At 35.6% G+C, this 26,102-nt stretch overlaps 1 protein-coding gene, 1 non-coding gene and 1 pseudogene across 2 annotated transcripts; 1 reads left to right on the top strand and 2 right to left on the bottom strand.

Annotated features, from left to right (window-relative positions):
• Window positions 1–11,514: 11,514 nt before the first annotated feature.
• Window positions 11,515–13,950, top strand: LOC143580544 (ABC transporter G family member 10 pseudogene; annotated as a pseudogene).
• Window positions 13,951–20,267: 6,317 nt separating this feature from the next.
• On the bottom strand, window positions 20,268–22,959 carry LOC143580545 (hydroxyproline O-arabinosyltransferase 1-like). Its single transcript, XM_077063537.1, has 8 exons — window positions 22,398–22,959; window positions 21,785–21,852; window positions 21,496–21,697; window positions 21,070–21,167; window positions 20,912–20,981; window positions 20,757–20,828; window positions 20,546–20,659; window positions 20,268–20,462 (listed from the first exon to the last, which is right to left on the bottom strand). Exons 1-8 carry the CDS (start codon window positions 22,800–22,802, stop codon window positions 20,403–20,405), a joined length of 1,089 nt encoding a protein of 362 aa, XP_076919652.1. The 5' UTR covers window positions 22,803–22,959; the 3' UTR covers window positions 20,268–20,402.
• A 2,551-nt stretch (window positions 22,960–25,510) lies between these two features.
• On the bottom strand, window positions 25,511–25,583 carry TRNAF-GAA (transfer RNA phenylalanine (anticodon GAA)). The gene has a single exon. It is a non-coding gene; the product is annotated as a tRNA-Phe (tRNA).
• Window positions 25,584–26,102: the final 519 nt, after the last annotated feature.

Consider the following 26,102-nt stretch of genomic DNA (forward strand, 5'->3'; position numbering starts at 1 on the left):
ATAGATAAATTGTTTTTGTGTGCCTTACGGCTGAAGTTATTAAGCTTAAAAGGCTTTAGAACAATCATTAACTTGTATGGTAGCTTTCCATGATGCGTAAAAGTTGAAGTGATATAAACTAAATATGCTAAACTTACTGTGGAGAGTCATTTTGAAGAAATGTGCATGTCTCCGTATACATCTCTCCGAATGATAGGCAGAAAAGCAATTACCAAGTCATACAGAAGCCCGTTAGTGTCTTGATCACCAAAAATATTATGTTTATAAGTTATTGTTTAAGTTAAAAAAGAGGGTTGATTATTGTGTTATTAAAAAAATCGTTTTTTTAAAGCTTAAAGGGTCAAAATAGAACTACAGAGATGGGGGCATAAAAGTAAGTCCTATCATGTCTCGAATGAAAGGCCTGTAAGTCCGGATGGCCTGTAAGTCCAACGTTCAACCTTAAATCTTAAAAGTCTTGTTTGTTTATCTACAAAAATACAAAAATCTTTTGATCAGGCACTAGGGGGTTGGAGTCAAATTGGGGTGATCTGGGAAAAGCCAAATACGCTTTGAGAAGAGATAGGAGGCATCACAGGTCAATGAGTGATGTCCATCTAAGCTTTATGTCGAACTGAACCTAACTCATATCACTGATGCAATGAAAATCATGCTAAGTTTGTTATACCTGCTATCAGCCTTTTTCTTTATGTCATAATAACGTTGAACATGAATCCTAGTGACAGCCTCTTAAACGATATGATTCCATGTTCGGATCTTTTCATAAAAGGGCAGCGTTTTCACAAAAACTGAAATTTGATTCCGATATTATAAAATTCAAGGGAGTTGTCTTGTATGCTAATGTTTATTTTTCTTTTATTTAGTTCATTTTTATTTTTATTTTATTTACATGTTTTGTTTGTTTTATCTCGAATCTACTCTTCTTGAAACGTATGATTCAACTGAGCTTAATATGGGCTTTAAAGGGTTTTGGGCTGCTTGTCTTTTTGGGTTATCTTGAGTCTGGGCTGATTGTGTTTTGAGCCCATTGAAGGTTCTCGGCCCATGATGATTAGGGTGTATATAAAAACCCAACTCCATTATTATCCTTTCACTCATAAAATTTTTTCCCAAATCACTCTGATAACCGAAAGCCACTTCTTGCATAATCGATTCACATTAAGTCACTGTTATCGTTTGTGTTTGTTGATTCACAGGTAAATGAGCCAAAGTTCAAGCTAATTGTTTTGTGAGAGTTGTGTTCTTAATGTGTTGACAGATGAGTAAATGGATTACACAGACAAACGAGGTGTCATGGGATGTTAGGATTAGTGATTGATGATTTTGATTGGATGTTTTAGGGTTATCTGCTGGAAATTATACTGGATGTGTTGCAGGTTTAATGGAGTTTTCGGTAACTTGGAGAAGACGACACACTTTCCAAGGAGGAACCCAAGGGGTTCTCTGTCCACAGCTGTCAAGGTGTTCTCGGTTGATTTTTGTTGACCGAGATCACTTAGATTTGACCGAGAACTCCTGTTCTCGGTTAGATGTTGACCGAGAAGTCTTGTTCTCGGTTGATTTTCGTTGACTTTCGTTGACCGAAAACTCAGTTATTGACAGAAAACATTCCGTTAACCGAGATCTCTCCATTTGGGCTTAAAGCTCACTGTTGGGCCTAACCAATACTGTAATTATGTTCTTATAGACCAACTAACAAATTATTGGGCTAAAAACTTTAATCCTAAAGCCCAAATCAACTAATGAGTTTATATTTACTAACTTGATTCGTTTGGTGCAGAAATGGTTGATCAGACTCCATAAAATTTGTAGACACACATAATATTGCTGGACACTTATATGACCTACCACTGGCTCACAAGGAATTAAAGTCTATGATCTTCGGCCTCAACACTTGCAGGATTTCTCACGCACTACAAGAAAATCCTGTCATATTCAAGAAGATGGTCATAGAGTTTTGGAATAATGCCTCAATCAACCAACGAGGGCATGATGGAGTCGTGTAGATAGAATCCAAAGTTCAGAAGAAGCCAGTCAGTATTACAGAGGCTATTATCAGGGAGGTGCTACCGTTTGGTGATCAACCTGATTACTCGACAGAATACTCTGCTGCAGCTGTTACTGAAATTCTCACCAGGATGGGTTACGAGGGTACTTATCCTCCCGCAATCAAGAAGCTATTTCACCCTAACTGGAGATTTTAATTCACACGTTTTTCACGTGCGTGTCGGGTAGAAAAGGGGGTTCTGACGAAATAAGCCATACCCAGATGTCAGTTGTCACTACTCTGATCATGGATTGAAATAACAACTATTTCAAGTTTGTTTTGAATGAAATGATGAGCAATCTGAAAGGGAAGAAGAAGGAGATGTTCCTTATGTATCCAAGATTTTTGCAGATGATTTTCGATTCTCATTACACCGATCTCGTCAAGTCTGTTGATACTTTGGATATGAAGTCTATGGGACCCAACACCTTTGGGTTAATGAAACAGTCCAGAAAAGGATCCAAGATTGTATATCAGGGACTCAATGCTCTGGTAAAATTTGGACGATTTGCTGAAACAGAGGTTGAACCAATTATAGCTCTGGTTGCTGATGAGCATGTGGCCCCAGCTCAACCACGTGCTGCCACCTTTGAGATTTCTGATGATGAAGATGAAGAGATAGAACATCGTAACTTGGAGACCGCTCCGAGTACTCAAGATTTAGAAGATTTTGAAAGGGTCAAAGAATAACTTCAGTCAACTGTTCTGAAGCCTCCTCAGACAGCTGTAGAAAACATTGAAGAAGATTTGACTGAAGAGCCAGCCGCCGACCTCATTCCACACAAAGGAAGGAAGAAAGATCTGAGGCCTGGCATGCTGGTTAGTGAACATGAAACAACTACAACACCAACATCAATGGCCACCACTAGCCCACAACAACAAATTCTCCAACCTGAGTCACATGCTCCAGAGACTCAAGTTGAACCAAGTGCATCCATTGCTGAGCCACTGATTCAAGATCAGGTGTTTGATGACTTTGTTCATGATTTTGATCTTGAGTCAGATATTCCACACACGGGTGAGGCTGATGCACCATTCAGTGCTGCTCCCCCCAGCTCATCAGGCCCTGAAAATCAAGGTTAGTCAAGTTCAAATGATTCTGATAAAGTTGCCCAAATTCTTGCCACGCAAGAAAAATTTATGCAGAACAAATGATATTAGAAGATGCTCCGGTTGACGTACAAACTCTCCAACGTCGAGTCTTTGAGCTCGAACAAGATTCTGTTGTTAATGATGTACGTATTCAAGAGTTGGAATGTAGCAACACTGATAAAGATTCCAAAATTAAAGAGCTTCAATCTAGCATGGGAGAACTAACTTCTATCTATCTAGATCTCCAACAAAAACTCGTTCAAAAGTTTGGAGATGAGTTCAGAAGCAGTACTGATAAAGTGCCCAACGTTGATCAAGGTGGCAATTCTACTACTCGCCCAGTAGAGAACATTGATGAGTCTGAGACATTGAAACAGTATATGGACGCACCACCAATCTCCAAAGAAAAGTCCGATAGAATTCAGAAAAGGTTGCTGGTGATGAAAAACTCAAATCAAAATGTCCAATCATCAGATCATCCAGACAGATTCATTGTCACTTTTCCTAAAGGCTTCTCAGATAAGTATGGTGATCGTTCGAGAGTTATATCATGGGGTTTCGATCTGAAAAGAACATTTGGTGGATTAAGAGGAAGTCGGGGACCACTGAGTACTATAATAAGATGAAAGATTTTGGATCATTGACTAAAGTGGATCTTAGTGACCTGATAAATTCTCCCTTCACCAATCCAACTAATGATAAACGTGGTATAGATTTTTGGAATTTTCTGAGAAGTCAAGTTGATAGAGGCTTTTCAAATATGACAACCGCATAATCCTTTCTGAAGAAAGCAAAGGGAGTCAAGGATCCGAAGACTGTAAAAACAATGGTCAACGTTATGTGGTCGGCTACAAACAAGGCCACTCACATTCCTGTCCCTGAAGCGATTCCAGATGGCACATTGGACAACATGAGGTTCTGGATGTATGATAGTGAGACTGCCACTGTTGTTGTCAAACTAGAGAAGGGAAAAGGGCAATACATATTTGTTGATCCAAGGGATTTGTTAAAGTTTGGAGAAAGAGATATCAAGACTCTCAGCTCGTTCCAGATAATAGCTGACCCGATCTTGGAAGCGGCTGCGAAAGAATACACAAGTATGGCGGCCTCTATTATCAGGTGCAAGTTTTGGGCTGGCGCGTTGAAAGATGCTGATATTGACTACATGGAGCATGATTGAAGACCAAGCTAGAAACCAAGGGGGGATTGTTGGGCCTAGTTTTGTATGGTTTGTACTTAGTCTATTTGTGTTTGGGTTTAGCATGCATTATGGGCTTGGGCTACGGCCTACATATGTAAATCAAGATCCCTTAGGATCTTGGTGGGCTTTTGGTTGGTTTGGGCTTGTGTAGTTGGTTCCCTATATATAACATATATTGTATAGGGTTTAAGGGCTCATTCATTCACTTGTTAGCTTTGGCCGTCTACGTGATTCACTAGACGAGGCTGTAATTGTGCTTAAGCACCGGACGTATAATAGACATACGTGTGTTTTGAAGCAATCCCCGTGTTACGTGTTTGTGTTTGCGTGTGTTCTTGAGTCACCAAGTGTTGGATTTACGCACCAATACTTGTTTAGTGATCCAGATTCGGGACTTACACTCGCAAACGCGAGTCATTGATAGCCCAGTCATAAATCAATTATGACTCGCACTCGCGAGTCATAACTTATGACTCACATTTCATGACTCGCTTTTATGACTTACACTTTATGACACGCTTTTATGATTGCAATTTATGACACGCAAATTTGCAAGTCATGGTATTATTTAAAAAAAATTATTTTACTATTTTATTATTATTATTATTATGTATACTAATATTTAAATTAATGACACAATTATACAAAATAAACCTTTAATTTCATTTCTTAATTAAACATCCTACATCAAAATGTTACAAAAAATATTTGTTTAGTCAATACAAGAAATCATTCTCGAAAAACAAACCGAACCACATAGCTCGACCATTCTTCACGAACCGCATCAAGATCCGCATCTGTGTATACCTCTTTGCCTCCACCAACCTAAGAAGAAAAAAAAAGACGTTACAAACTTGCATTTTCATATCCTTGTCACACACAAACTGTCTACTCACACGAAAAGGTAAACTGTCTGCACAATTACCTAAGCTGTATGGTTCTCGCGTGCTGGTTTGCATGCGTGTGTGAGTTGAACTTCACCTACACGTGCAAGCTGACCAACACACTAACCTGCATTTGAGAGCGTTGGCCCGACCTGACATATGTGTAAACTGATTTGCATGGGTGCGCGCTGATGTACATGTGCTAACCAGCATGCATGTGAGAGCTAAACTGCACCTGCACGCACGAGCTGGCCAGCACAGGCACACTAACCTGCATTCGCTATCATTGACCTGACTTTCTAATTAAAGTCAGTTGTGTGGCATTTCTATTCTGTTTCTATTCTTTTATGATTTTTAAAAATACTATGAAATACTACTATTATTTATAATCTAAAAATATTTCATTCCCACATAAAAATTGTGTAAGCTAAACTAACAATTACAATTGTAACGGGTTAAAACGTCCCGTACTTACTTTATATAGTCATAGACTCATATGAATCAAGTTACATCCTAAATGGGTTGTAACGACCCGTATCCACTTCAATAAATTATAATAAACAAAACATACTAACAAGGCTCAACTTCCTAAAGTAGATGTAAGATTAACATACCTTTGCTTGTTGGGTTCTTGTTAATTATCTTCAACCTTGATCCGTTGGTTTCCAAGTTTTAGCATACCTGGCTTAGAAATTCAACATAATAGTTTTAGGATACGTAACATACATCCTTAGTATCCATTCATCATATACTTCAAAGCATATATTCATTCATCCACAAAATCAACAAATCAATGTATACACATATATTGTAAGGCCCCGTTACCGGTGCCATACATTGAACGTTGAATTTACTCATATAAACCGTTCTAAATATCAGTGTTAATTAAAAATTTACGCGGAATATAAAACTTCAACCATAACATATTACATAACTTTCAAATCTTGTCTTGACACACATTCATAGTCATTTAAAAACAAAACATAGTCTTTAAAAACGTCATAACATTTCCTTGAGATGCCAGTATCTTCAATTCCATGTCATGTGTCCTCATCAAGCGAGCTGCATTCTACTCACCTGCGTGCATACTAAAAGTCAGCTATGCTGAGTGAGTTCTAGTTAATCAAGTAACATACAATACATCCATACACATTCATATATAGGCACCCGAAGGTACATATACATACATAGTTCTTTACCTTCCTTCGTACGTTCATACTATCATACCTCCCTTCTTTCCTTTTATACATACACATATACATATACATATACCTCGTCCTAAAACATTCGCAGATATTATTAGGGTCTGTTCCCTGCATTCGCGGATATTATTAGGGTCCGTTCCCTACGTTCACGGATATTATTAGGGTCTGTCCCCTACATTCGCGGATATTATTAGGGTTTGTTCCCTTCATTCACGGATATTATTAGGGTCCGTTCCCTTTCTAACCGTACCTTCCATACCTTTCTATACATTCATAATTATAACTTCCATACATACATACATCATTTATATTTCATATATATATATCATATCTTTAAACTATCCCTGACGGTACATGCAATATCCGAAGATCGTTCATGCATCATCAAGCATTCATTCACACATAATATAAGACATACACTTACCACTTAAGGTAAGTGCATTAACTAATCACATCGAGTATGCACACAGCCCCGAAAACATAACAAGGAAGTGGGGCTAGAAACTCACCTGAACGCGGTTACGTTCACCGTTAATAGTAATCCCTTTCTTTAGTTGAGCATGACTAACTGTATAACAATTACGTGTATTAGTTACTATCACTTTACATATCGCATTTCTAGTTTAATTATAACCCTCAATGAACGGGGGTCCGGGGGCAACGCCCCTGGCAGCGGGGTTCTAGGGGCGGCAGCCCCTAGCGCGGTCCAAGGTGCAGAGCCCCTGGCTGGGTTTAAGCTGCCTTAAATTAGTTTCTAAATTAAGGATTTTAAATTATTTTCTAATTCGTTAACTCATTCTCTGTAACGAATTAAGCCTGATTCGTTATCTGATCATAGCCTGATTCGTGGTCTAATTCGTTATTCGAACTTAGCGAATTGGTGAGTAACGAATCACCTGATTCGTTATTTGATTCATCATCTTACATGATCTGATTTGTTAGATTAGTTCATTATCTTAGTTCGTTAGCTACTTCGTTATCTTGACTTGACTTGATTCGTTATCTTTTCGTAACGAATTGAGTGAGTAACGAATCACTTGATTCGTTATCTTATCATAACGAACTGGGGAACTGATTCGTTACCTTGCCATGATGAATTGGTTAACTAATTCGTTATCTCAACATGGGTGAACTAAATCGTTATCTGGACATAACGAATGCCATCAGTCTTATCCAACTTTGACTCACAGGTGAAAGTCAAAACCGCCAAGAACACCCACAGTCAACCTACCTCAAATCTGTGATTAAACCTCCTATTCTTAACGAGATAACACGATTTAGGTACCATTGAACTCATAATACCAGCGCCAACAAACCGTAACCCTTCATTCATCCAAACATTCGTGTTTATGGGGTACGATTTAGGCATCTATATTACGGGTTCTTTAGGTTAGCAATTAACCTATCAATCGTTAATTGTTTTCAGTAAGAATCATCATGTTTTGTTTGTTTTTAACATATGTATACAGATCTAAGATTATATAAATGAATCCGGTCCTAAATGAACGATTTATAATTATAAACGTACCTTAAACGAGTCAAACAACAAACACGGTTAAGCCTTGATGTTGTTTTGGTTCTTCACGGCGATCTAGCACCAACGGGTTCGGATTTCCACCTTCGAATCTTGGCTCGGGCTATAGGATGGTTTTTGTGTGTGTTTTTGATGGTGTAGGCTGTGGTGTAGAGATAGATAATAATGGAAAGGTTTATGGTTTAAGGGGTATTTTTATACTCCCTTAAGCCCATGGACCTAAGGCCCATTCCATTTCTTATTTAATCTTCTAAAGTGCAAGCCCACCTTCTATTAGTTTATTTATTTAAACCGACACACGATACTTTATTGAATGACCGAAATATCATTTATTTATTATAATCAAAAGTGGGATGTTACATATATCAACCCGTTTGTACAAAACTTTAATAAATATCATGTCCGAATAACTCTAATAATCAATATTCCAATCTTAACCCTAATGCTACAAACATTAGTCATTATATACTAGTTTATAAAACTTGATTTTGTACAACACTTTCTGTGCAGATGTGCTAATTGGCTTATTTTTCCAATATAAAGGTTTATTTAGCTTTTCATGTTCAAACACGAATTGTAGTAGACTCAAAGATCTTTCCATACATATACAATACACCTTTTTAAGATTTTTATACGATTTTATATGATTTTTTTAAGAATAGGACAAGACCATTATTAAACATCAAACAGCATGTTGCGTATACTGAATATCATTTTAATCTATTGATTTGAACCCCTTTAAATCTGAATTAGATTCTAATGTTCAAAAATGAAACATAGCCTGTCAAAAGGGCTTTCCAAGCGTATATAATACACCTCAATATGATTTTTCTATGATTTTATACAAATATTTTTATAACTGCAGTAACATGAATTTTGTATCCTTACAACTTGTTTATTTCCTTTTAATTGAGGCATTTACACAAACACCTTGTGTGCATATATCTTTATTGCAAATAGCTTATCACTTTGTCGATTTAACTCATTTCAAATAACTCGTATAGAATCATCTCAACTAAAAAGAATGACTTTTACCTATTTCAAACAAAAGCCACATGTTTTGAAGGTAGGTATGTTACTTCCAAATATTCATCATCTTCAATATTAAAACCCGCATATTGTATTAAGAAACCTAAGCTTTATGATTCCTCCCATATTATACCAACCGTTAAATTAATGATTTCCATTCTCTTATGATTATAAAATATGAAGTTTTCAAACTACACAACATAACACAAAACCCCAATTTCATGGAATTTAAACTACACCTACATGTGAGCATCAATGTACATCTTGGTGCTTTAAGGAGGAAGATAGCACTTACTACTTGATCTTCTTATTAAACATACTCATTCATTAGTAAAAATCCAAAATATTTTCACGGGTTGCTTAAAACATTTCAAATAAATGTTTTATAAGTATTTTTCGGCTTGACAGATGATACAATGCTTGTTTTGATACATACGATTGGGTTTAAGTTAACACCGCATCATTAAACGAAAATATTTTCGTTTAAGTGGTTTTGCACATGCTAGGGCTATAATATCAGTATGTTAGTTGTTATGAAATATACATAACTTGTATATAGCCTTCAGATATATCTGGGACATAATCAGTATCGTTCGGTTAATCTTTTACTCGATACGAAATAACTGGTTAACTATTTACTCGTTACGCAATAAATAAGGTGTACATCGTTTTGTCACGAATGCCACATGTCATAACATCAAGAATGAAGTTATCCTTATGAACTTGTTCTCTAACTTTATCGATCATTTCTTCTTGGGAAACAGAGGACGAAGAAGAAGAAGAAGAAAACGTTTTTGTTCAATAGAAAGAAAGTTGGAAATTAATTTGGGTTAGTAATATCCTTTTATAGAGCAAAATAGCATAATTATATCATAAATGCACTCACTCAGCTAATTTTAAATAATAACTCGAAAATACGACATTTCAAGAATAATATGAACCATCTAATTCATAATTACAACGAGGAACATAAAACCGGTGTAATACGTTATACTTTTATAAACGGTTTACAAGTAACCGTTAACTTTACTAGTATTTTAAAACAAAACACAACTGTTTATTAAAAACCTGTGTGTTTTTATACTTAAATAGATAATACAATGGATACATATTAAAAAACGGTGTAAAATGTTGAAGTTTTAACACTGTTTACATACAACCGGTATAAACAAAAAATGTTATAGACAACATAACACGGTTTAACTGATCCCGATATAAAATACATTTTCTAACATTTAGTTCGTGCAAATAGTTAACTGTCAAGAATCCATTCAAGCAATTATAGTCTCTGCTAAATTTTCAAATCAAAATTTTTTTTACTTAATTTTGGAAACTCAAAAGATTTACAAGTAATAGGCTAAGCGATTGCCTAACATGAATTAAAAACACGTCTATATATAAAATATATATCACGTATCTACCTACAAAACCATAATATTATATAAAATGGTTCGTCAAGGTTCTGATGCAAAAATTAAGAACATGATGAGGTAGGATTAACTCATCAGAGCTATTGACGATGATGTGAAGATCACATTAGCAATGCAAACTCTTATTAAATTCGCCAATGATAGCGCATGTTCCAGCCTCGAAACATACAAGGAATAACTTGATAGGTCAATAGTACAACTTAACAAAATTGTTGACCCCACAAATATAGTTTACTACAGAACCCAAATCCAACAAGATGAAAAATTTAATGGCTATGAACGAAGTTAACAAGACTGTCCCAAAAGCCACAACTATGAAGATCGATTTCTAGGATAAACTTGTTCTGTTTTAGGGACTTTTGGTGATTTTGTTGTTTTTCTCTTGCATTATTTATGTTTCGTTGTATACTTTATTAACTACGAAATGAAAGATGTTTAGTATATTTAACCGTTTAATTTTATAATTTTTGCTACAATATACGAATATTTGTAACGGTTTATTTGTAAATATGATCGTTTCATTATGCTGAAACTATTAACCTCTTTAAAATACTTGTTAAAAACTGGTGTAGAAACTTTTTGTTCATTAACAATGCTTATTGCTTTCTAATTTAAAACGGGTTTAGAGAATTCTTTATTTAAAACGGTTCTTCACATTTTATTTCCAACAGTTGAACTCCTCCCCGTTTTAAATACTCATTAAAAAACTGGTGTATACACTTTTGTTCAATAAACAACGCTCGTTTCCTTCATATTTATAACGGGTTTGAAAAATTCTTCATTTTATAACGGTGTTTAACATTTTAAACAATGGTTGGCTTTCACACAATTGTGAGTTTTCTTTTTGACCGGTGTTAGTAGATGTTTCTGTAGTAGTGTTTGAATTTTTGATTTTTATAATAAAGAGCTAGTCGCATACGTATACCCTCGAACTCGCATGAAAATTTAGATATAACATATCGGATAGCGTCTCACAATTTAAAAACATGTCGATGTATTTTTTTTATTTTTTTTATTTTAATTATGTGATGAACCTTAACCGACCGGAACTGTCAAACTGTACCAAATTTTCGAACCAACCTAAAATACAGATTCAACCAATCAAACTATTCTACTCTTATTTTAGTAAAAAAGATTAAATAATTATAAACTTAGTAAAACTACTGCAATTTAAAAAAAAGTATAAATAATTATTAACAACTTAGTTAAACATTACAGTGGTTTAATGATTTAGTTAGTGAATACCTTTTGTCTGTCTGTGTGAGGTGATCGTTACGTGATATCAATTTTGATTAACTAATCATCTCGGTGACACATTATCTAACCATTACAGCAAACTGCATCTTAATTTCCACGCTGCCAAAATCATTTTTAACGTACGTATTCACCAAAAGCATGACAAAAACACAATGTAGGAAAAATGTACAAACTATCATACGAAAGTTACAACCCACTTTCTATTGTTCCAACAGAAACCATGTCCCCCCCCCCAAACACTCTCAACTGGCAACAAATATCATGTTATCTGTTATCATGTTCCTTTTTCATTTATAGTAAAAAATTAAAATCTCAATCACAGAAAATCATCAACTTATTCTCATCATTTCATTTCTCCACCAACTCTATATATATCCATGCAAAAAAAGAGTCTGTAATCCCCAAATCACATTAAAATTCATCAATGACTATTTCGGCGAGTTCATCGGATTTTGGCGGCCGGAAAACCCAATATACAATCAAAACCAAGAATCTTTCGTACGCAATATCTCCTCCGTTATGTACACTTTCTAGGATTTGTCAAAAAAAGGTTAATCCAACGTTAAAGAAACAGATTTTAAGGAATGTAAGTTGTGAAGTGAAGCCCGGAGAGATAACAGCTGTTGCTGGTCCAAGTGGTGCCGGAAAAACAACGCTGTTGGAGATACTTGCCGGAGTTATCCCTCCGTGCAGAGTCTCCGGCGAGGTGGTGGCGAATGACCGACCATTAAACCCCACTGTTTTCCGGCGAGTGTCGGGGTTTGTCACCCAAGAAGATTTATTATTTCCGTTTCTTACTATTGAAGAAACCCTAATATATAGCGCACGTTTGCGGCTCCATGGTGAGTCGGCGCAAAGTAGAGTGAGTGAGTTGATGGTGGAGCTAGGGTTACGCCACGTGGCGGGTGAAAGAATCGGCGGTGGGGCCCACCGTGGGATATCAGGTGGTGAGAAACGACGCGTGTCGATTGGGGTTGAGCTGGTTCATGACCCGGCTGTGTTGCTAATGGACGAGCCGACTTCGGGGCTCGACTCAGCCTCGGCTTTGCAGGTCATGACCATGCTCAAAGCCATGGCTAATAATAGTGGTAAAACCATTGTGTTAACCATACACCAACCCGGGTTTAGAATACTGGACCTTGTTGATCAAGTTGTGTTGCTAGCCGAGGGAGCCGTGGTCCACCATGGCTCCCTCGACCGTCTACATGAACGACTAATTCTAGCTCATCATACGGTTCCTAGACAAGTCAACGTGCTCGAGTTTTCTATTGATGTGATCCAAACCCTAATCCCGGATGTTAAACTTGGACCTGAGTCCGGTTTTGGTCTTGAAGAACCTATAAAGCAATCGGGTCATGTAAATGAGGACGTTTGTTTGATGTATGCAAACTCGATGTTAACCGAAGTTTTGATACTAAGCGAAAGATTTTCCTATAATATTTTCCGGTGCAGACAGTTATTTGTGGCGAAAATGGTTCAAATGATGATTGTTGGTGTTTTATTAGGTACAATATTCAGGAACATTAACCGGTTTCAAATGCAAACTCAAATAGGGTTTTTTGCATTCAATCTAACCTTTTTACTCTACTCATCATCTGAAGCGTTACCGATATTCATAAAAGAACGTCGGATTATTATGCGTGAGACGTCGATCGGTGCGTATCGGATATCATCCTACACGCTAGCCAACACGTTCGTGTTCATTCCGTTTTTGTTAACCGTTGCGGTTCTATACGCGGTCCCAACTTATTGGCTAGTTGGTTTACGCAAAGATCTAGACGGGTTCGCTTATTTTTCGCTAGTCGTTTGGTTGGTTTTACTAACGTCAAATTCATTCGTGGCATGTTTCAGTGCACTTGTGCCAAATTTTATGGTTGGGATGTCGTTGGTGGCCGCGTTAATGGGTTCGTTTTTTCTTTTTTCGGGCTACTTCATATCAAACAATGATATGCCGAAGTATTGGAGTTTTATGCATTACTTGAGCCTGTTTCGGTACCCGTTCGAGTGTTTTTTGTTAAACGAGTTTGGCGGGTCAAAAGGGAGATTGAGGTGTCTTGAAAGGTTTGAAGATGGTTGTTTGGTGTATGGTGAAGATTTCTTGAAGAGGCAGAATATAGACGAGGTGCAAAAATGGAAAAATTTGGGGGTGATGTTGGTTTTCATATTTGGGTATAGGTTGCTTTCATTTGTTGTGTTATGTTATAAATCCTACAGGAGTAAAAATTAAGGAAAATTATTAATCTTTTCATGTTCAGAATCTTTATATTGTTTAGTACATAACGATATGTAATCGGTTTGTTTATCGTTCTGAATTCAAGATTTCGTGGTTGTATCATTTAGAATTCAAAATTTATGTGAACAGTTGTTGAATCGTTTAGTTTTCAAGAATTATGTGATCGGGTATTGTGTAGAATTCAAGAATTCTGTCATCGGGTTGTTGTATCGTTTAGAATTCAAGATCGATGTAACGGTTTTGCAAAGAAGTATGGTCTGGGAAGTAAATTAGGCATGTGAATGTTGCGTATGTTAAAATGCAAAGAAAACGTTGCGTTCCAACATGTTTTTGGTGAGTACTTGCTTAATTGATGATTCTTGGTACAACCTAAGTTTCTTCCCTATACAACTAGTTTTAACTCAAAACAATCCAAAACACATAAAGCAACCGAAAGTTTTATTTAACAATAATCATTTTATACATTTAAGATGTTAATTTGTACCTTATGCATATTGACTAATTCAACTAAAAAAACTACTTGTTATGCGTTTATTTAAGAATGTACTTTTAATTAGGGTTTAAGCTCAATAATCTTAAGAGATGAGTTTGTAAATGTTTAACTTGATTTTATTAAAGACGGTCAATGTTAGTAGTGGGCCCCCGATAAGATAAATTCCAAACACTCTGCATATAGGAGACTTGAAAATAAAATAGTAGAAAAACAATAAATAAATAAATAAATAAATATAAAGTTCTCTTCTCACCAATTTTCCATGATCTCTCTATCTTTTCAGCTTTGTGAACATATTTTCTTCGCGTTTACATAAATAATTAGTCCCACGCTTTTTTTACTTGGATATGTGCATGGAAATCCATAATGAATGTGACCTAATATCGGAGGGTACGTGGTACTCCGTACTAGAAGATTTATCCACGAGCCCCCTTCTAACTCCTAGTTATGCAATGACTTTGGTAGTTTTCTAATCAGTACCGTCTTTGAGGCATGGCAGGGTAGTCGACGGCCACAAGCCCGACACCCGGCTAGGCTCGAATTTTTTTTTTCAAAAAAAATTATATGTATCTTTATTAAAAACATGTGTTTAATCAAGGTTCTATCACAATTACATAACCACTAGCTTGGTCTAATGGTAAAGGGGTATGACATCTAACCAAAATGCTGTGGGTTCTAGTCTTATTTGAGAAAATTTTAAGCTTATTCTTATAAAAAAAAATTTACACAACTTAAATCATAATCAAATAAGCCCATTTATAATTAAATTGTTTAAACCCAACAAAATGTTTCTTTTACTTAAAGTTAAAAAAAAATTCGCCTTTGGCCCAAAATTTTTTTCGTTTTTTCGAAGCCGGCCCTGTTTCTAATGCTGTTACTAGTCAATAATACGTATATAAGCGTTAGAACTCGTGTATTACATGGGTTGAATTAGTTATTTAGGCTAATGTTTTAGGGTTGTTGCGCACTCTTTTAAAAACCAAAAAAAAAACACGAAGGCTGTAAAAATATTTTCACATAGAGTTTATTGTGAATGAACAACAATTACTTGCTGGATTTATCATATCAATTCATGTTCTAAAACGAATCATTTCAACCCGAACTCATTGTGTCCCAAACTTATTTTAGATAGAGTTGTATGGTCTAAAGATCGGTGTCTCGAATGATCACCATGCAAACCGATGCGCCTAGCTAATGCCTCAAATGTGACTAAGATTCTTGTTAGGTTCGTAGGCCTTGTGTGTCCCGGTATATTATTTGAAGTTCAAAGGGCAGACAGGTGTAGGGTGGCTAGACCGAAGCCCAACCCAGTTTGGATTTCTTGTTTAATAATATGCAAACTCTAGATTAATCTTAATATATATCACTGTTATATACTTGTAATCATTCTCACTCAATAAAGAATTACTAGTTGCCACCCGTGGACGTAGGTCAGTTTAGACCGAACCATGTTAAATCCTCGTGTTCGTTTATTGCTTTGGTGTTTGTGTTCGGTTTGTATATGCGTTTAATCCTAACAAGTGGTATCATGGCCGTGTGTAAGTGTTGTTGAAATTGGTGATTTTCGTTCGCATTGCCACCCATTTGCCGATTAGGGTGTTAGGCTTGCGGTATTCACCCTGACCCGTTGCTTGAAAAAAAATAGCACAAATACACACCCAAAAAAAATCCTATCTTAATTGACTATCACCTTTTACAAATAAAAAGTAACATAAGTCGCGCCAAATTTAATAATTTACACTTGTAAGAAAAATAATAACCGGTAATGGTGTGTTCCGTGACGTTAAGCCACACACGTGCCAACACAAACTCCTCACTTGTCCCATACCTCTCGATGTTCTTTTGGTCCGACATTGATAACTTGTTTTTTTTTTTTTTGTTTTTTTTTCGTGTTTTCGTTTGGTGGTGGCTGGTTGTGTTTGAGTAAACGTCTCAGGTAATGTTTGTGTTTTGGGGATGACTTGTGACATTTGGGATGAGCATTGGATGTCGGTGATGGATGTGGGGTTTGTGGCGTTGGCATTATTGGTTGATACACCAATCGTTTGTTTTTTGTTTGTTGGCTGTAAAAATAGAAGTTACTTGGATAGACCGGTTACGGTTAGCACACAATGGGTGCATTAAATTCAACGCATTCATGTTCGGTTTCATGATGAAAGCTAGAAATTTGAGATATTTGAAGATGGAGATAGAATGGTGTGGTATATGTACGTTAAAAACAGTGTCGTGTTATACATATTGCATAAAATAGGTTAAAGAAAATGGTCCATTAGATAAGTTATTGAAAAAGGGCCCCACCTCCAACATCATACAACTCGTTGCCTTTCACTTTGGCGCCCCTTTACTTGGAGCAGGGCCATGTGTCGGGCATTAACACGCCTAGCTGGCAATGTTGGTTTTGGGTTTCATTATATTTGGTATTACTTATTTGCCAAGTGGATCACCATCACAGAACCATAATTAAGGTTATAGCATGATGGATTATTGTAATCGAGTTTTGAGTTAGTTTATTGATTATATATACTAGGTAGGTGCCCGCGCGATACAGCGGGAAATGCGGATATCGGTAATCACATTATAGATTTATGGGTGCTCGTCGTTTCGTTTGTAACCGTGAAACCATTTATTGATATAAGTAGATTCATAGTTCTTATTTTAAACTCATTATAATATCAAAGTACAAACGAAATAGAACTTAATAATTGTTAATGGTTTGATTTTGTTGGGTAATTTTCAACGGTTTAGTTTCAATTTCAGTGAAAAGAAATCGTTAATAATGGCTTGTGTGACAATCGTCAATTTCAGGTTAACTCCGTTAACTCAACTCCGTCAATTCAAACTTAAGATCACTGAATCTATAACGCACACCTTATTACATTTAAACTAGGGTTTAAATGACGCTTAACACTTACTACATGTGTAGTCTTTCGGGAATTGCACCGAAACGCAAACGAGTTGACGCAAACGATTGGTGAATAAACGAAAAACGTCAAAACAGTAATTATGTGATAATTATGTGTTAGACTTATGTGTTATGTGATAACATGGTTATAAACGTTAACTCAAGATGTAAACAAGTTAGTTTAAGCTAGATAAGTAATACTTAGGAGTGGAGGGGCCAAAGGGTAACATAGATTATTATAAATAATAATAATACTAAACCCTAACTTATTATTCTTCTTCCCCCACAAGCCCCGATCGGAAACCCACCCCCCCCCCCCCTTGGCTCCTTGGCTGCCGTCACCTATACACACACATACAACCATCAATTTCAACTTTTGATCGAAGATTAAGGTGCTAGGAAGGTATAAACGACTATCCTATGCATCCTTTATACTTGATTTTGATGTTTAATGGGTTAATTGAAAACCCTAGATGGCCGATTTCATGTGTGTATGTAACTAATATGATTGTTGTTGATTTGATAATGATTTGATAACTAGAATGAATATTGTTACATGTTAATTGTTGTGTCTTTGATTTGAGTTCACACAAAAGCCCTAATCATGTATGTAATGTGTAATTGATGTGCATGGATAGTGATTATAGAGTCTAGAGTGTTATATGAATGAATTATGGTTCATAGATAGTTAATATGTTGAGTTTGGATGCAAACAGTTTCTGGACAGATTATGTTATTGATGTTTAATTGACTGTAACGGGGTGTAAAGGTGAAAATTGGTTAAGATTATTGATACTACAGTAACCTAGGTTGAGTCTAGTTTCTAAAGAATATAAATTTGCAATTTTTGGACGTGTAAAAGTTAACTTTTATGATTTTACAAAAACGTTGTGCAAAGCTGAGCTGTTAGACCTGCTGTTAGGTTGTTTTGTAAATATTATATCTCATGAACTACGAGACCAATTGGGTTGGTTCCACTTCTGGAAGTTGACTTGTTGAGTTAGGAACCTAACCCAAGTGGTCTTGCATTTATTGGATTTTCGTTTAACGGGAACTGCAAATAATATTCTGTTGCGCATGAATTTGACTGTTATGAGTTTGCTGTAATGATTTGATGATTGTGAGAAACCTATGTGGAATAAAAATATAATAAAATATGTTCTGGAAACCTAAGACATATATGCTTTTGTGATGATTTTTGGTAAATTAATTGTGATGCTGTGATCGGTGAGATAGTACAATCTTTCAAGTAGAATTTCTGTCTCGGTGAAACTAGCTGCTGAATTTTGTGAAAATGCATGAAACATGATACTTGCTATATAATGGTTATGATTTGACCAAATTGCCCTCATGGGGAATAATGGCTAGTTAATTGTTATGTGTTGACCAAATTGTCCTTACGGGGAGTAATTGCTAGTGATGTACTTTATGAACACATGACACGTAAATAATTGCTTACACATGTAACGTATCACAAATACACTTGTTAAAGTCACACACGATTCACAAACGAGACACGAAACATGTTATGTGCATAGGTATTATGTGCCGGGTCTAGAGACTCGATAATATTCCGACACTTAGAAAAATCTCTTTGTTGTTTTAGAACGCTAGAGAGAGTTTTTCTGTGACGCGCATCTTGGTGATTTAATTTGGGAATTTCTTCGCAAACAGTGAGTTTCTCTTTCCCCTTTTTAAACTTTTTAAACGCTTTTCACTTGGGGGAGATAACATACTCCGAAAACGCATTTAAGATTTTGTTAATATAGATTATATATCACTTGTAAAGACTAAGTGGCAAACGCGTTAACTAAAGTCCTTCATTCACATCGAACCGTTTAATATTGGATAATAGCGAGTCATTGTTGAGTAGTACTACTGGGTTTGACAAACCCCACCCAACGCTAAACTCGACTGGAGGTCGAGTGGGTGTAATCTTGGCTAAACACATACCATGGTCTGGATGACCTGGTAGCAAGGAAAATGATAAACAGTCAACTTCGGTGTCGAGCACTTAGTGATACTTGTTTTATAGGCTAGCTACATATAGATATATAATTGACATAACACTATTTGGTAACGCAAAACGCTGTAACGCAAAACGCTGAACGCAAACGCTAAACGCTCTATTTTTATATAACTTGTGAACTCACCAACCTTGTGTTGACACTTTTAGTATGTTATTCTCAGGTAGCCGAGGCGGGCGCGCGGTTTAGGAACATGCATTGCTTGAAACATTTGAATTATGCAAACTTATTTTTAAACTGTTATCAATGGGTTTTAAGTCGTCCTGCGTGACGTAACATTGTTCTCTATGGTTTTACGCTTCCGCATTTAATTACTCGTAAACGTTTTCATGGTTTTGAAACCTTGTTTTATGGTTTGATTATAACTAATGATTCTGATCCTGTTAGTTCACACTTTCTGACAGAAAGACTCCGTTAGTGGATTTTGAGGGTGTGACAGCTTGGCTCATGGTTTAATTTAAGACCATCAAAACCGGATGGCAAACGACTATATGTAAAATTTTATTTTTTTAACCGAAAAGAAACTATGACAATATCATACTCAAATTAAAGAAAATTAAATGCTCGTTTTTATGGTGCAATTTTTTAAAAATAATATTAACGTATGAAAAAGTTATAACCGTTAAAAGATCGTTGGGGTATTTGGGTTAAAAATGAAATTATGAAGAATAGATAGTTAAAAGATAAAAGACCAAAGTTATAACTATTGTTTAAATTTGCAAAATTTTATTAAAGTTAAAGGGGCAATGTTGTAACTATTTTAGAAAAAAAAAAATTAAAGACACGTCTCATTTTATGTTGTATTATGTGTTTGAAAATTTGTAAATCCCTTAAATTTCATCATCTTAATTTATCCATCTTTGACTCATTATATATAGTATAGATAATAATATAAAAGTTTGTCTTGTATTGTGTTTCTGATTATCAATATGCATTTGGAACCGGCCTCTAAAACTCACGTACATTTCAAATAACTTAACAATCGAATTTTGTATTCTATAACCAATCGACGTTGTATTGAGACATATGAAATACAAATATTTTCTTTGGGATAATTTTGAACAGGGTTTAAGGTCCCCAGTTTGGGATGTTCTCTGAGGCTTCATTCACCATTTTCACAAGTGTCACCTGCCAAGTTTTGTAAATTAGTTTGACCTTGAAAGTCAAAGTCAAAGTCAAACAATGGTGCAAGTGATGAAACTAAAGCTTACCACACTTTCAGGAACACCAGGTGGAGGAAGTGAAAGGTTTCTTGGAGGGTAGATGTCGCCATAAGATCTTTTGTCAAATCTCCACTCGCCAATTTTTCCAGGCATAAAATTTCCCTGTAATAGTTCAACATATTCTTTATAATATTATTATTATTATTATTTTATACATATATATTTTTGCAAAATGAAGACTTGCTTAATAGGTACCTACCTGCATATCATAATCACATCCATACGTGTAGTGAATTATGAATTTATCGTCAATTTCTGTGTCCCATGGAGGCTATATATGAAATATAACAACAGATATTATTATTTAGTAAAGTTATTAATTACTCGTAAAACCGAAATAATATATAATCAAACCTGAAGCATGAAATCCTTGTATAAAATGTTACCAACGTCATGCAAAGCAGATGCAACAGCATAAGCATACCTACATATGCAAATCCGATATATCTTAATTTAAAAACAACAATAATAATAATAGTTAACATTTATTCTTCAAAAGTCGAATATCTTACATTTCAAGGACCCAACCGAAAGCCTTATCAGCTTCCGGGTCTGTTTTCATTGCCAACGACACGTTCATCCATGTGGGAGCTATTTTTTTAAGAGATTTCTAAATCCAAAAATAAAAAATATATATAAAAAAATCATACCCCTTTATAAAACTAAAAGTAACAAGTTTGGAGTTTGAAGTTTCAATTTGTAACAGGTTTTGAGGTTATAAGGCTAACTTTGGTTAACTTTTTTATAAAGTTTAGGGAAAATGGACAAATAACCTTTTAACGTTTTTGTTACCAACCTTAGACCCCAAACTTGTTTCAAAATTGAAACCTCAAATCCAACTTGTTGATTTAAAACGTTTTGACTCCAATGATGCTATTTTGCCAAAAGCACATGGGCTATATGTGTAGTCAAGTACATAACTATATAATTATATGCACCTTTCCAATAATAACGGGCGAATTTCCAATAGGGTCAATATTGGTAATTGGTCCCTTATTTTCCGGGAAAAACTTTCTTAGAAGTTGCTCGTTTTCTTTAGGTTCAATGTAAAAGAATGGGAATGCAGCTCCAAGGCCGTGTCGGGACAAATTTGGTATTGGTTTTACAATAATGTGATCGGGCTCGGACATGAATATATAGCTGCATACAATATAAAAACAAGGCACACATTAAGGATTCGTGCATATGTGAGTGTAGAAATGAGTCTATTTTAGTGTTTGGACATACTCTTCTTTAATGTCTGCTTGTTGAAGCCATTGTACAAATGCCCAAGGTCTATTTAGGACTATGTAACCCTAAAAAATACATGAAAATAATTAATACTTAAGAAAATAATTACCTAATAAAAAACCTTAAGGCACATTTTTTATTAACCACCTCACCAGAAGCTGACTTTTCAAACTAAAACCACAATCGATGATTCTGTCAAGATGGCTAGTTGTTGGGATGTGCATTGTCGATTCTAGACTCGAAACAAACCAAAATCGAAAATTTGGTTTTGGAATTTTATAAATAGTTTGGAAATACATATTTAAATTTGTAATATAAAACCGACAATTTTGCCAAAACTCTATACCCGTTAGTTTTTTAAAATTATTGGTTGATTTGAGTTTAAACTAGTAAGTTTAGGAGGTATAAATGTGATAGAATGATTTCTCAAAATATTAGTTGAACCGATAAATTCAATTTATATTTTCAGTATGTGACCCAACCCGACCAACCCCAAAAAATTAATACTTAAGAGATGATCAACCCTATAAAATTGTCCGACACATGAAAAACATTCTAGTGACCACTACTAGTACTAAGGACACCAATACGACAATTCCGAGAATCATACCTTATCTGTACCCTCTGGAAGAGGCTGAGCAACAAAAGTAGGAATCTCATCCATAAACTTATCGGGTTTGCCCGAATGCAAGATCCGCGTGAATCCACCCATTTCACAACCGGCTCCACATTGCTTCTTGATCTTCTTGAACCAATAGTACATAACCCTTGTCTGCCATGTATTATAAACCGAATCAACTGCAGTAACTGCAGTATGAAACAACCTCTTCTTATTAGTCAACGCTGATTTTCGATCATCGGGCATCTTGATAGCCGGGTCAAAACCAAGAACCCCTTGTGATGAACCCGGGAGTTCTTGCGTGAATGAAGCATTGACGGAAGTGATGATGTTGTATGTGATCAGAGCTACTGAAAATGTTATTATTACAAAGACAAAGTAATTGCCACAACCCATGATGTAAAATTGAATAATTTTGAATTGATTTAATGTTTTTACATTTGTGAATATATTATGGTTTTCAGGAAGAGGGGAGTAGAGAGAAGATCAAGAACAAAATGTGCAAGTGGTTGTAACTTGTAATACATGCATGGTGTGTGCTAGAGTAGTTATTTATACTTTCACTTGCTATATTTCGATTATTAATGTAGGCTCATATGATATGTCATGTCTATCTTTTAGCTTCTGTCTTATTCTAAATAAATTAGTTTGTATTTTCTACAAAGTTAGAAAAGTTATATTAAGAAAAGTAATCTTCATACAATTGTGGTTATGATAGGAAAAGAAAATGATTATTTATTTATTTTTTTGGTATATTTACTTTATGTTTAAGTAACAAGGTGAAAGTAATCTTCATACAATTGTAGTTATATGACATGAAAAGAAAATGGTGCTTGATATATAATATTAAATACATTCATAAAGGATCATATTCATAACAATGTTTAAACTGGGAGTTGAATCGTGTTAAATAAATGATATTTATCACAATAGTTGAATACTTCTAGCTAATAATTTCATGTTTAAAGCTAGGAAAATGAAGACTCTAGGTAGATACAACAAGTGTGTGAAAGAGGAAAAGCAATAAAATCAGTACAAATGAAGAAAATAAAGTTATAGTTGTATTTATAAATGGTTATATTCATGACAATATTTAATACAAGAGATGAATTAATAACATAGTGAAATAGACATTCTAAGAGGCGGCCCACACCATTCAGTGACATTCACGAAACGAATGGTGGTCACGAGAGAGTGGATTCCAACATGACCGACCTAAATTTCACTGGCAACCCTCCAAATCAAGCACCTTCTGAGCATCGTTTGAAGAACCAATATTTCAAGAAAACGTAGAACTCCAAACATATCTGATTAAAAAAATCATAAGCATGAATCTTGAGATCTATGAATTAAGATGCAAAATTTCCTAGACAGGAACACTATAAATTTTGAGATTTATGATGTTAATCCTGCTACAAAAACTTTAAATATAAACAATTAACACGAGACAATCAGTATTGTAAAAATCGTTAGGCGTTAGTCGGACGGTAAGGCAGAGACTAGTGATTATCGGGATTAATAAGAACTAGTCGGGATTAATCAGATTGGAATTTATATGTAAATTCTCAAATATACATATATATTCCAAATTTTATGTATAAAATTCTTAATTTCCAGGCTCAATTTTCAAAGTGGGAAATGCAATTTAAGAAGCAAATTGCATAACCAACTTGTTTCAGGCTTTCCGCTACCGCATTAGTAACGCCAATGTACTCGGCTTTGGCACCCGACCTACAGATAATATGCGGACGTTTGGGCCATGAAGTTAAGTTATCTCCAAGGGAAACACAATATCTTGAAGTGGAGCCTCTAGAGTCGGACATCCATCCAAGTCGGCATCAGAGTACGCGATGAGATTGTAGCTAGGTGAACCGACTAGTTGTAAACCGTAACTAATGTACCCTTGAGATAAGGTAGGATCCATTTCATGAACTAAAAATGCGGCTCACGTGGAGTATGCATTAAGAGGCAAACCTGCCGGACCATGTAAGAGATGTCCGATCAACTAAAGGTGAGACACTAAGCGCCCCAACATGGCTATGGTATAAGGTTCCATCTGTATAAGATCCCCTCCCCCAGGGTTGACACTGAGCTTCAAGGACGTGTCCACCAAGGTAGGGCAAGGCTTACAAGAGGTCATGGAAGCTCGATCTAAAATGTCACAAGTGTACTAAGTTTGCGACAAGAAAAGACTGTTTTTATGGGGTTAAGTAATAACCAAAAAATGATGTAACATTCCCAAGCCTGACATGGAAAGCATTTGTTCTTCGAAATTTGACGAGAATGACAATCAAGAGAGGCCGTAATTTTATTACAAGAGATAGAAATATGAGTATGTAGAAAATATAACCATATACCACATACATGTCTCTATACACTCTACTAATCCCATGTTCATATATATAATATATGATCAACAACAAAGTTCAGATGTGGCAACGATTATGCAATTCAAGCATGTTGGTAGTGTTTGATGATCAACCTGTACGTGACCATTTCTATAACTTAGTCGGGTATGGTGATGGTGGCAGCACCCACCAGTCCACCACACCCACAGTGGGCACACATGCTACGTCTTTGACCCCTCCAGTATCGTGAATTCCGGCTTCATCCACTACTACTAGTGACCATCGGGATGTTGATTATACAGTAGCCAGTTAGGGAAATTACCTAGTTGACAAAGTACATCGTTGTTGTGGTCTGGCCCGGAGGGGCAGTCTAGAACAATTGAATTTAGTTCTAGAAAGCGGATTTGCAATGCATTCAAGTTGAAGCTAGCATGCTTTGAAATGTACCCCGTATGAAAGAGCTTTGATTTATAAATTAAACACGATTATATCAAATTTTCGAGGTAATTCATGAATAAGCTGGGGAATAGTTATCAACATATATCACCATGGATGAGTAGACGACAAGGGTGAGGTTCGTGATTCATGTTGTATTGCGGCAGCCTTAATGGTACCTTTGTTGTTAAGAAAAATCACTTGGATATTGAGCCAAGCATTACGTGCGGCAATGTTAGTATCAAAGGCAAATGTTACAACCTACAACGTCTTAATTTCATATACTGTACAAAGAAAAGAAAAAGAAAGTAAAAAAAAATATGCGGTGAACGTGGATCGAACACGTTACCTTCAGATCTTCAGTCTGACGCTCTCCCAACTGAGCTATCCCCGCTTGTGCATTTTCTTGTCTCTTTATTTCTAGTTCAAATCAGTTAGTTTGGATAGAGGAGAACTAATATTTACTGATATAGGTTTCTGTCATTGTGATCTCCAAGTTTCATTTATATTTTAGAGTTTGAATACTTTTCATCAAATTTTAAATCTTTCAACCGAAAATATAAACATTGCCTGAAGCCAAATACAATTCTGGGACGGATTCACCTATAACAGGAAGACTAGTTGTATACTTAGTTGTATGCTAGTTGTATACTTAGTTGTATACTTATTCCTTGTATTTTCAGCAAATATAATTCAGACCGCATCAGTTTGGATTGCTGATATTCATAAACGAAGTTGAGTCCTAAGTTCATATTTTTCTTTCTTATGATTGGTTTTCATTCCCATCTTTCATGCCTCTTGGCACTTATAATACATCAGTCAATTTATAGTTTGATGTTCAATTGACAAGTATTCGAATCACAAACATTTTGTAGAAAAAGTTAGAAAATGCTAGGATTTGAGATGAGCAACT

Source organism: Bidens hawaiensis, unplaced genomic scaffold (genome assembly GCF_021521415.1).
Source record: "Bidens hawaiensis isolate Kalapana, Puna unplaced genomic scaffold, B.hawaiensis_p1.1 tig00030520_1, whole genome shotgun sequence".
In the NCBI taxonomy this organism is placed as follows: Eukaryota; Viridiplantae; Streptophyta; class Magnoliopsida; order Asterales; family Asteraceae; genus Bidens; species Bidens hawaiensis.

Excerpts from the sequence above, each read along its gene's own strand:
- LOC143580545 (XM_077063537.1), bottom strand. The coding sequence starts at position 22,802 with ATGGGTTGTGGCAATTACTTTGTCTTTGTAATAATAACATTTTCAGTA. Across the intron at positions 21,168-21,495 it reads CGCCCGTTATTATTGGAAAG|AAATCTCTTAAAAAAATAGC; the intron begins GTGCATATAATT and ends TTTTGGATTTAG. Across the intron at positions 20,982-21,069 it reads TTCGGTTGGGTCCTTGAAAT|GTATGCTTATGCTGTTGCAT; the intron begins GTAAGATATTCG and ends TTGCATATGTAG.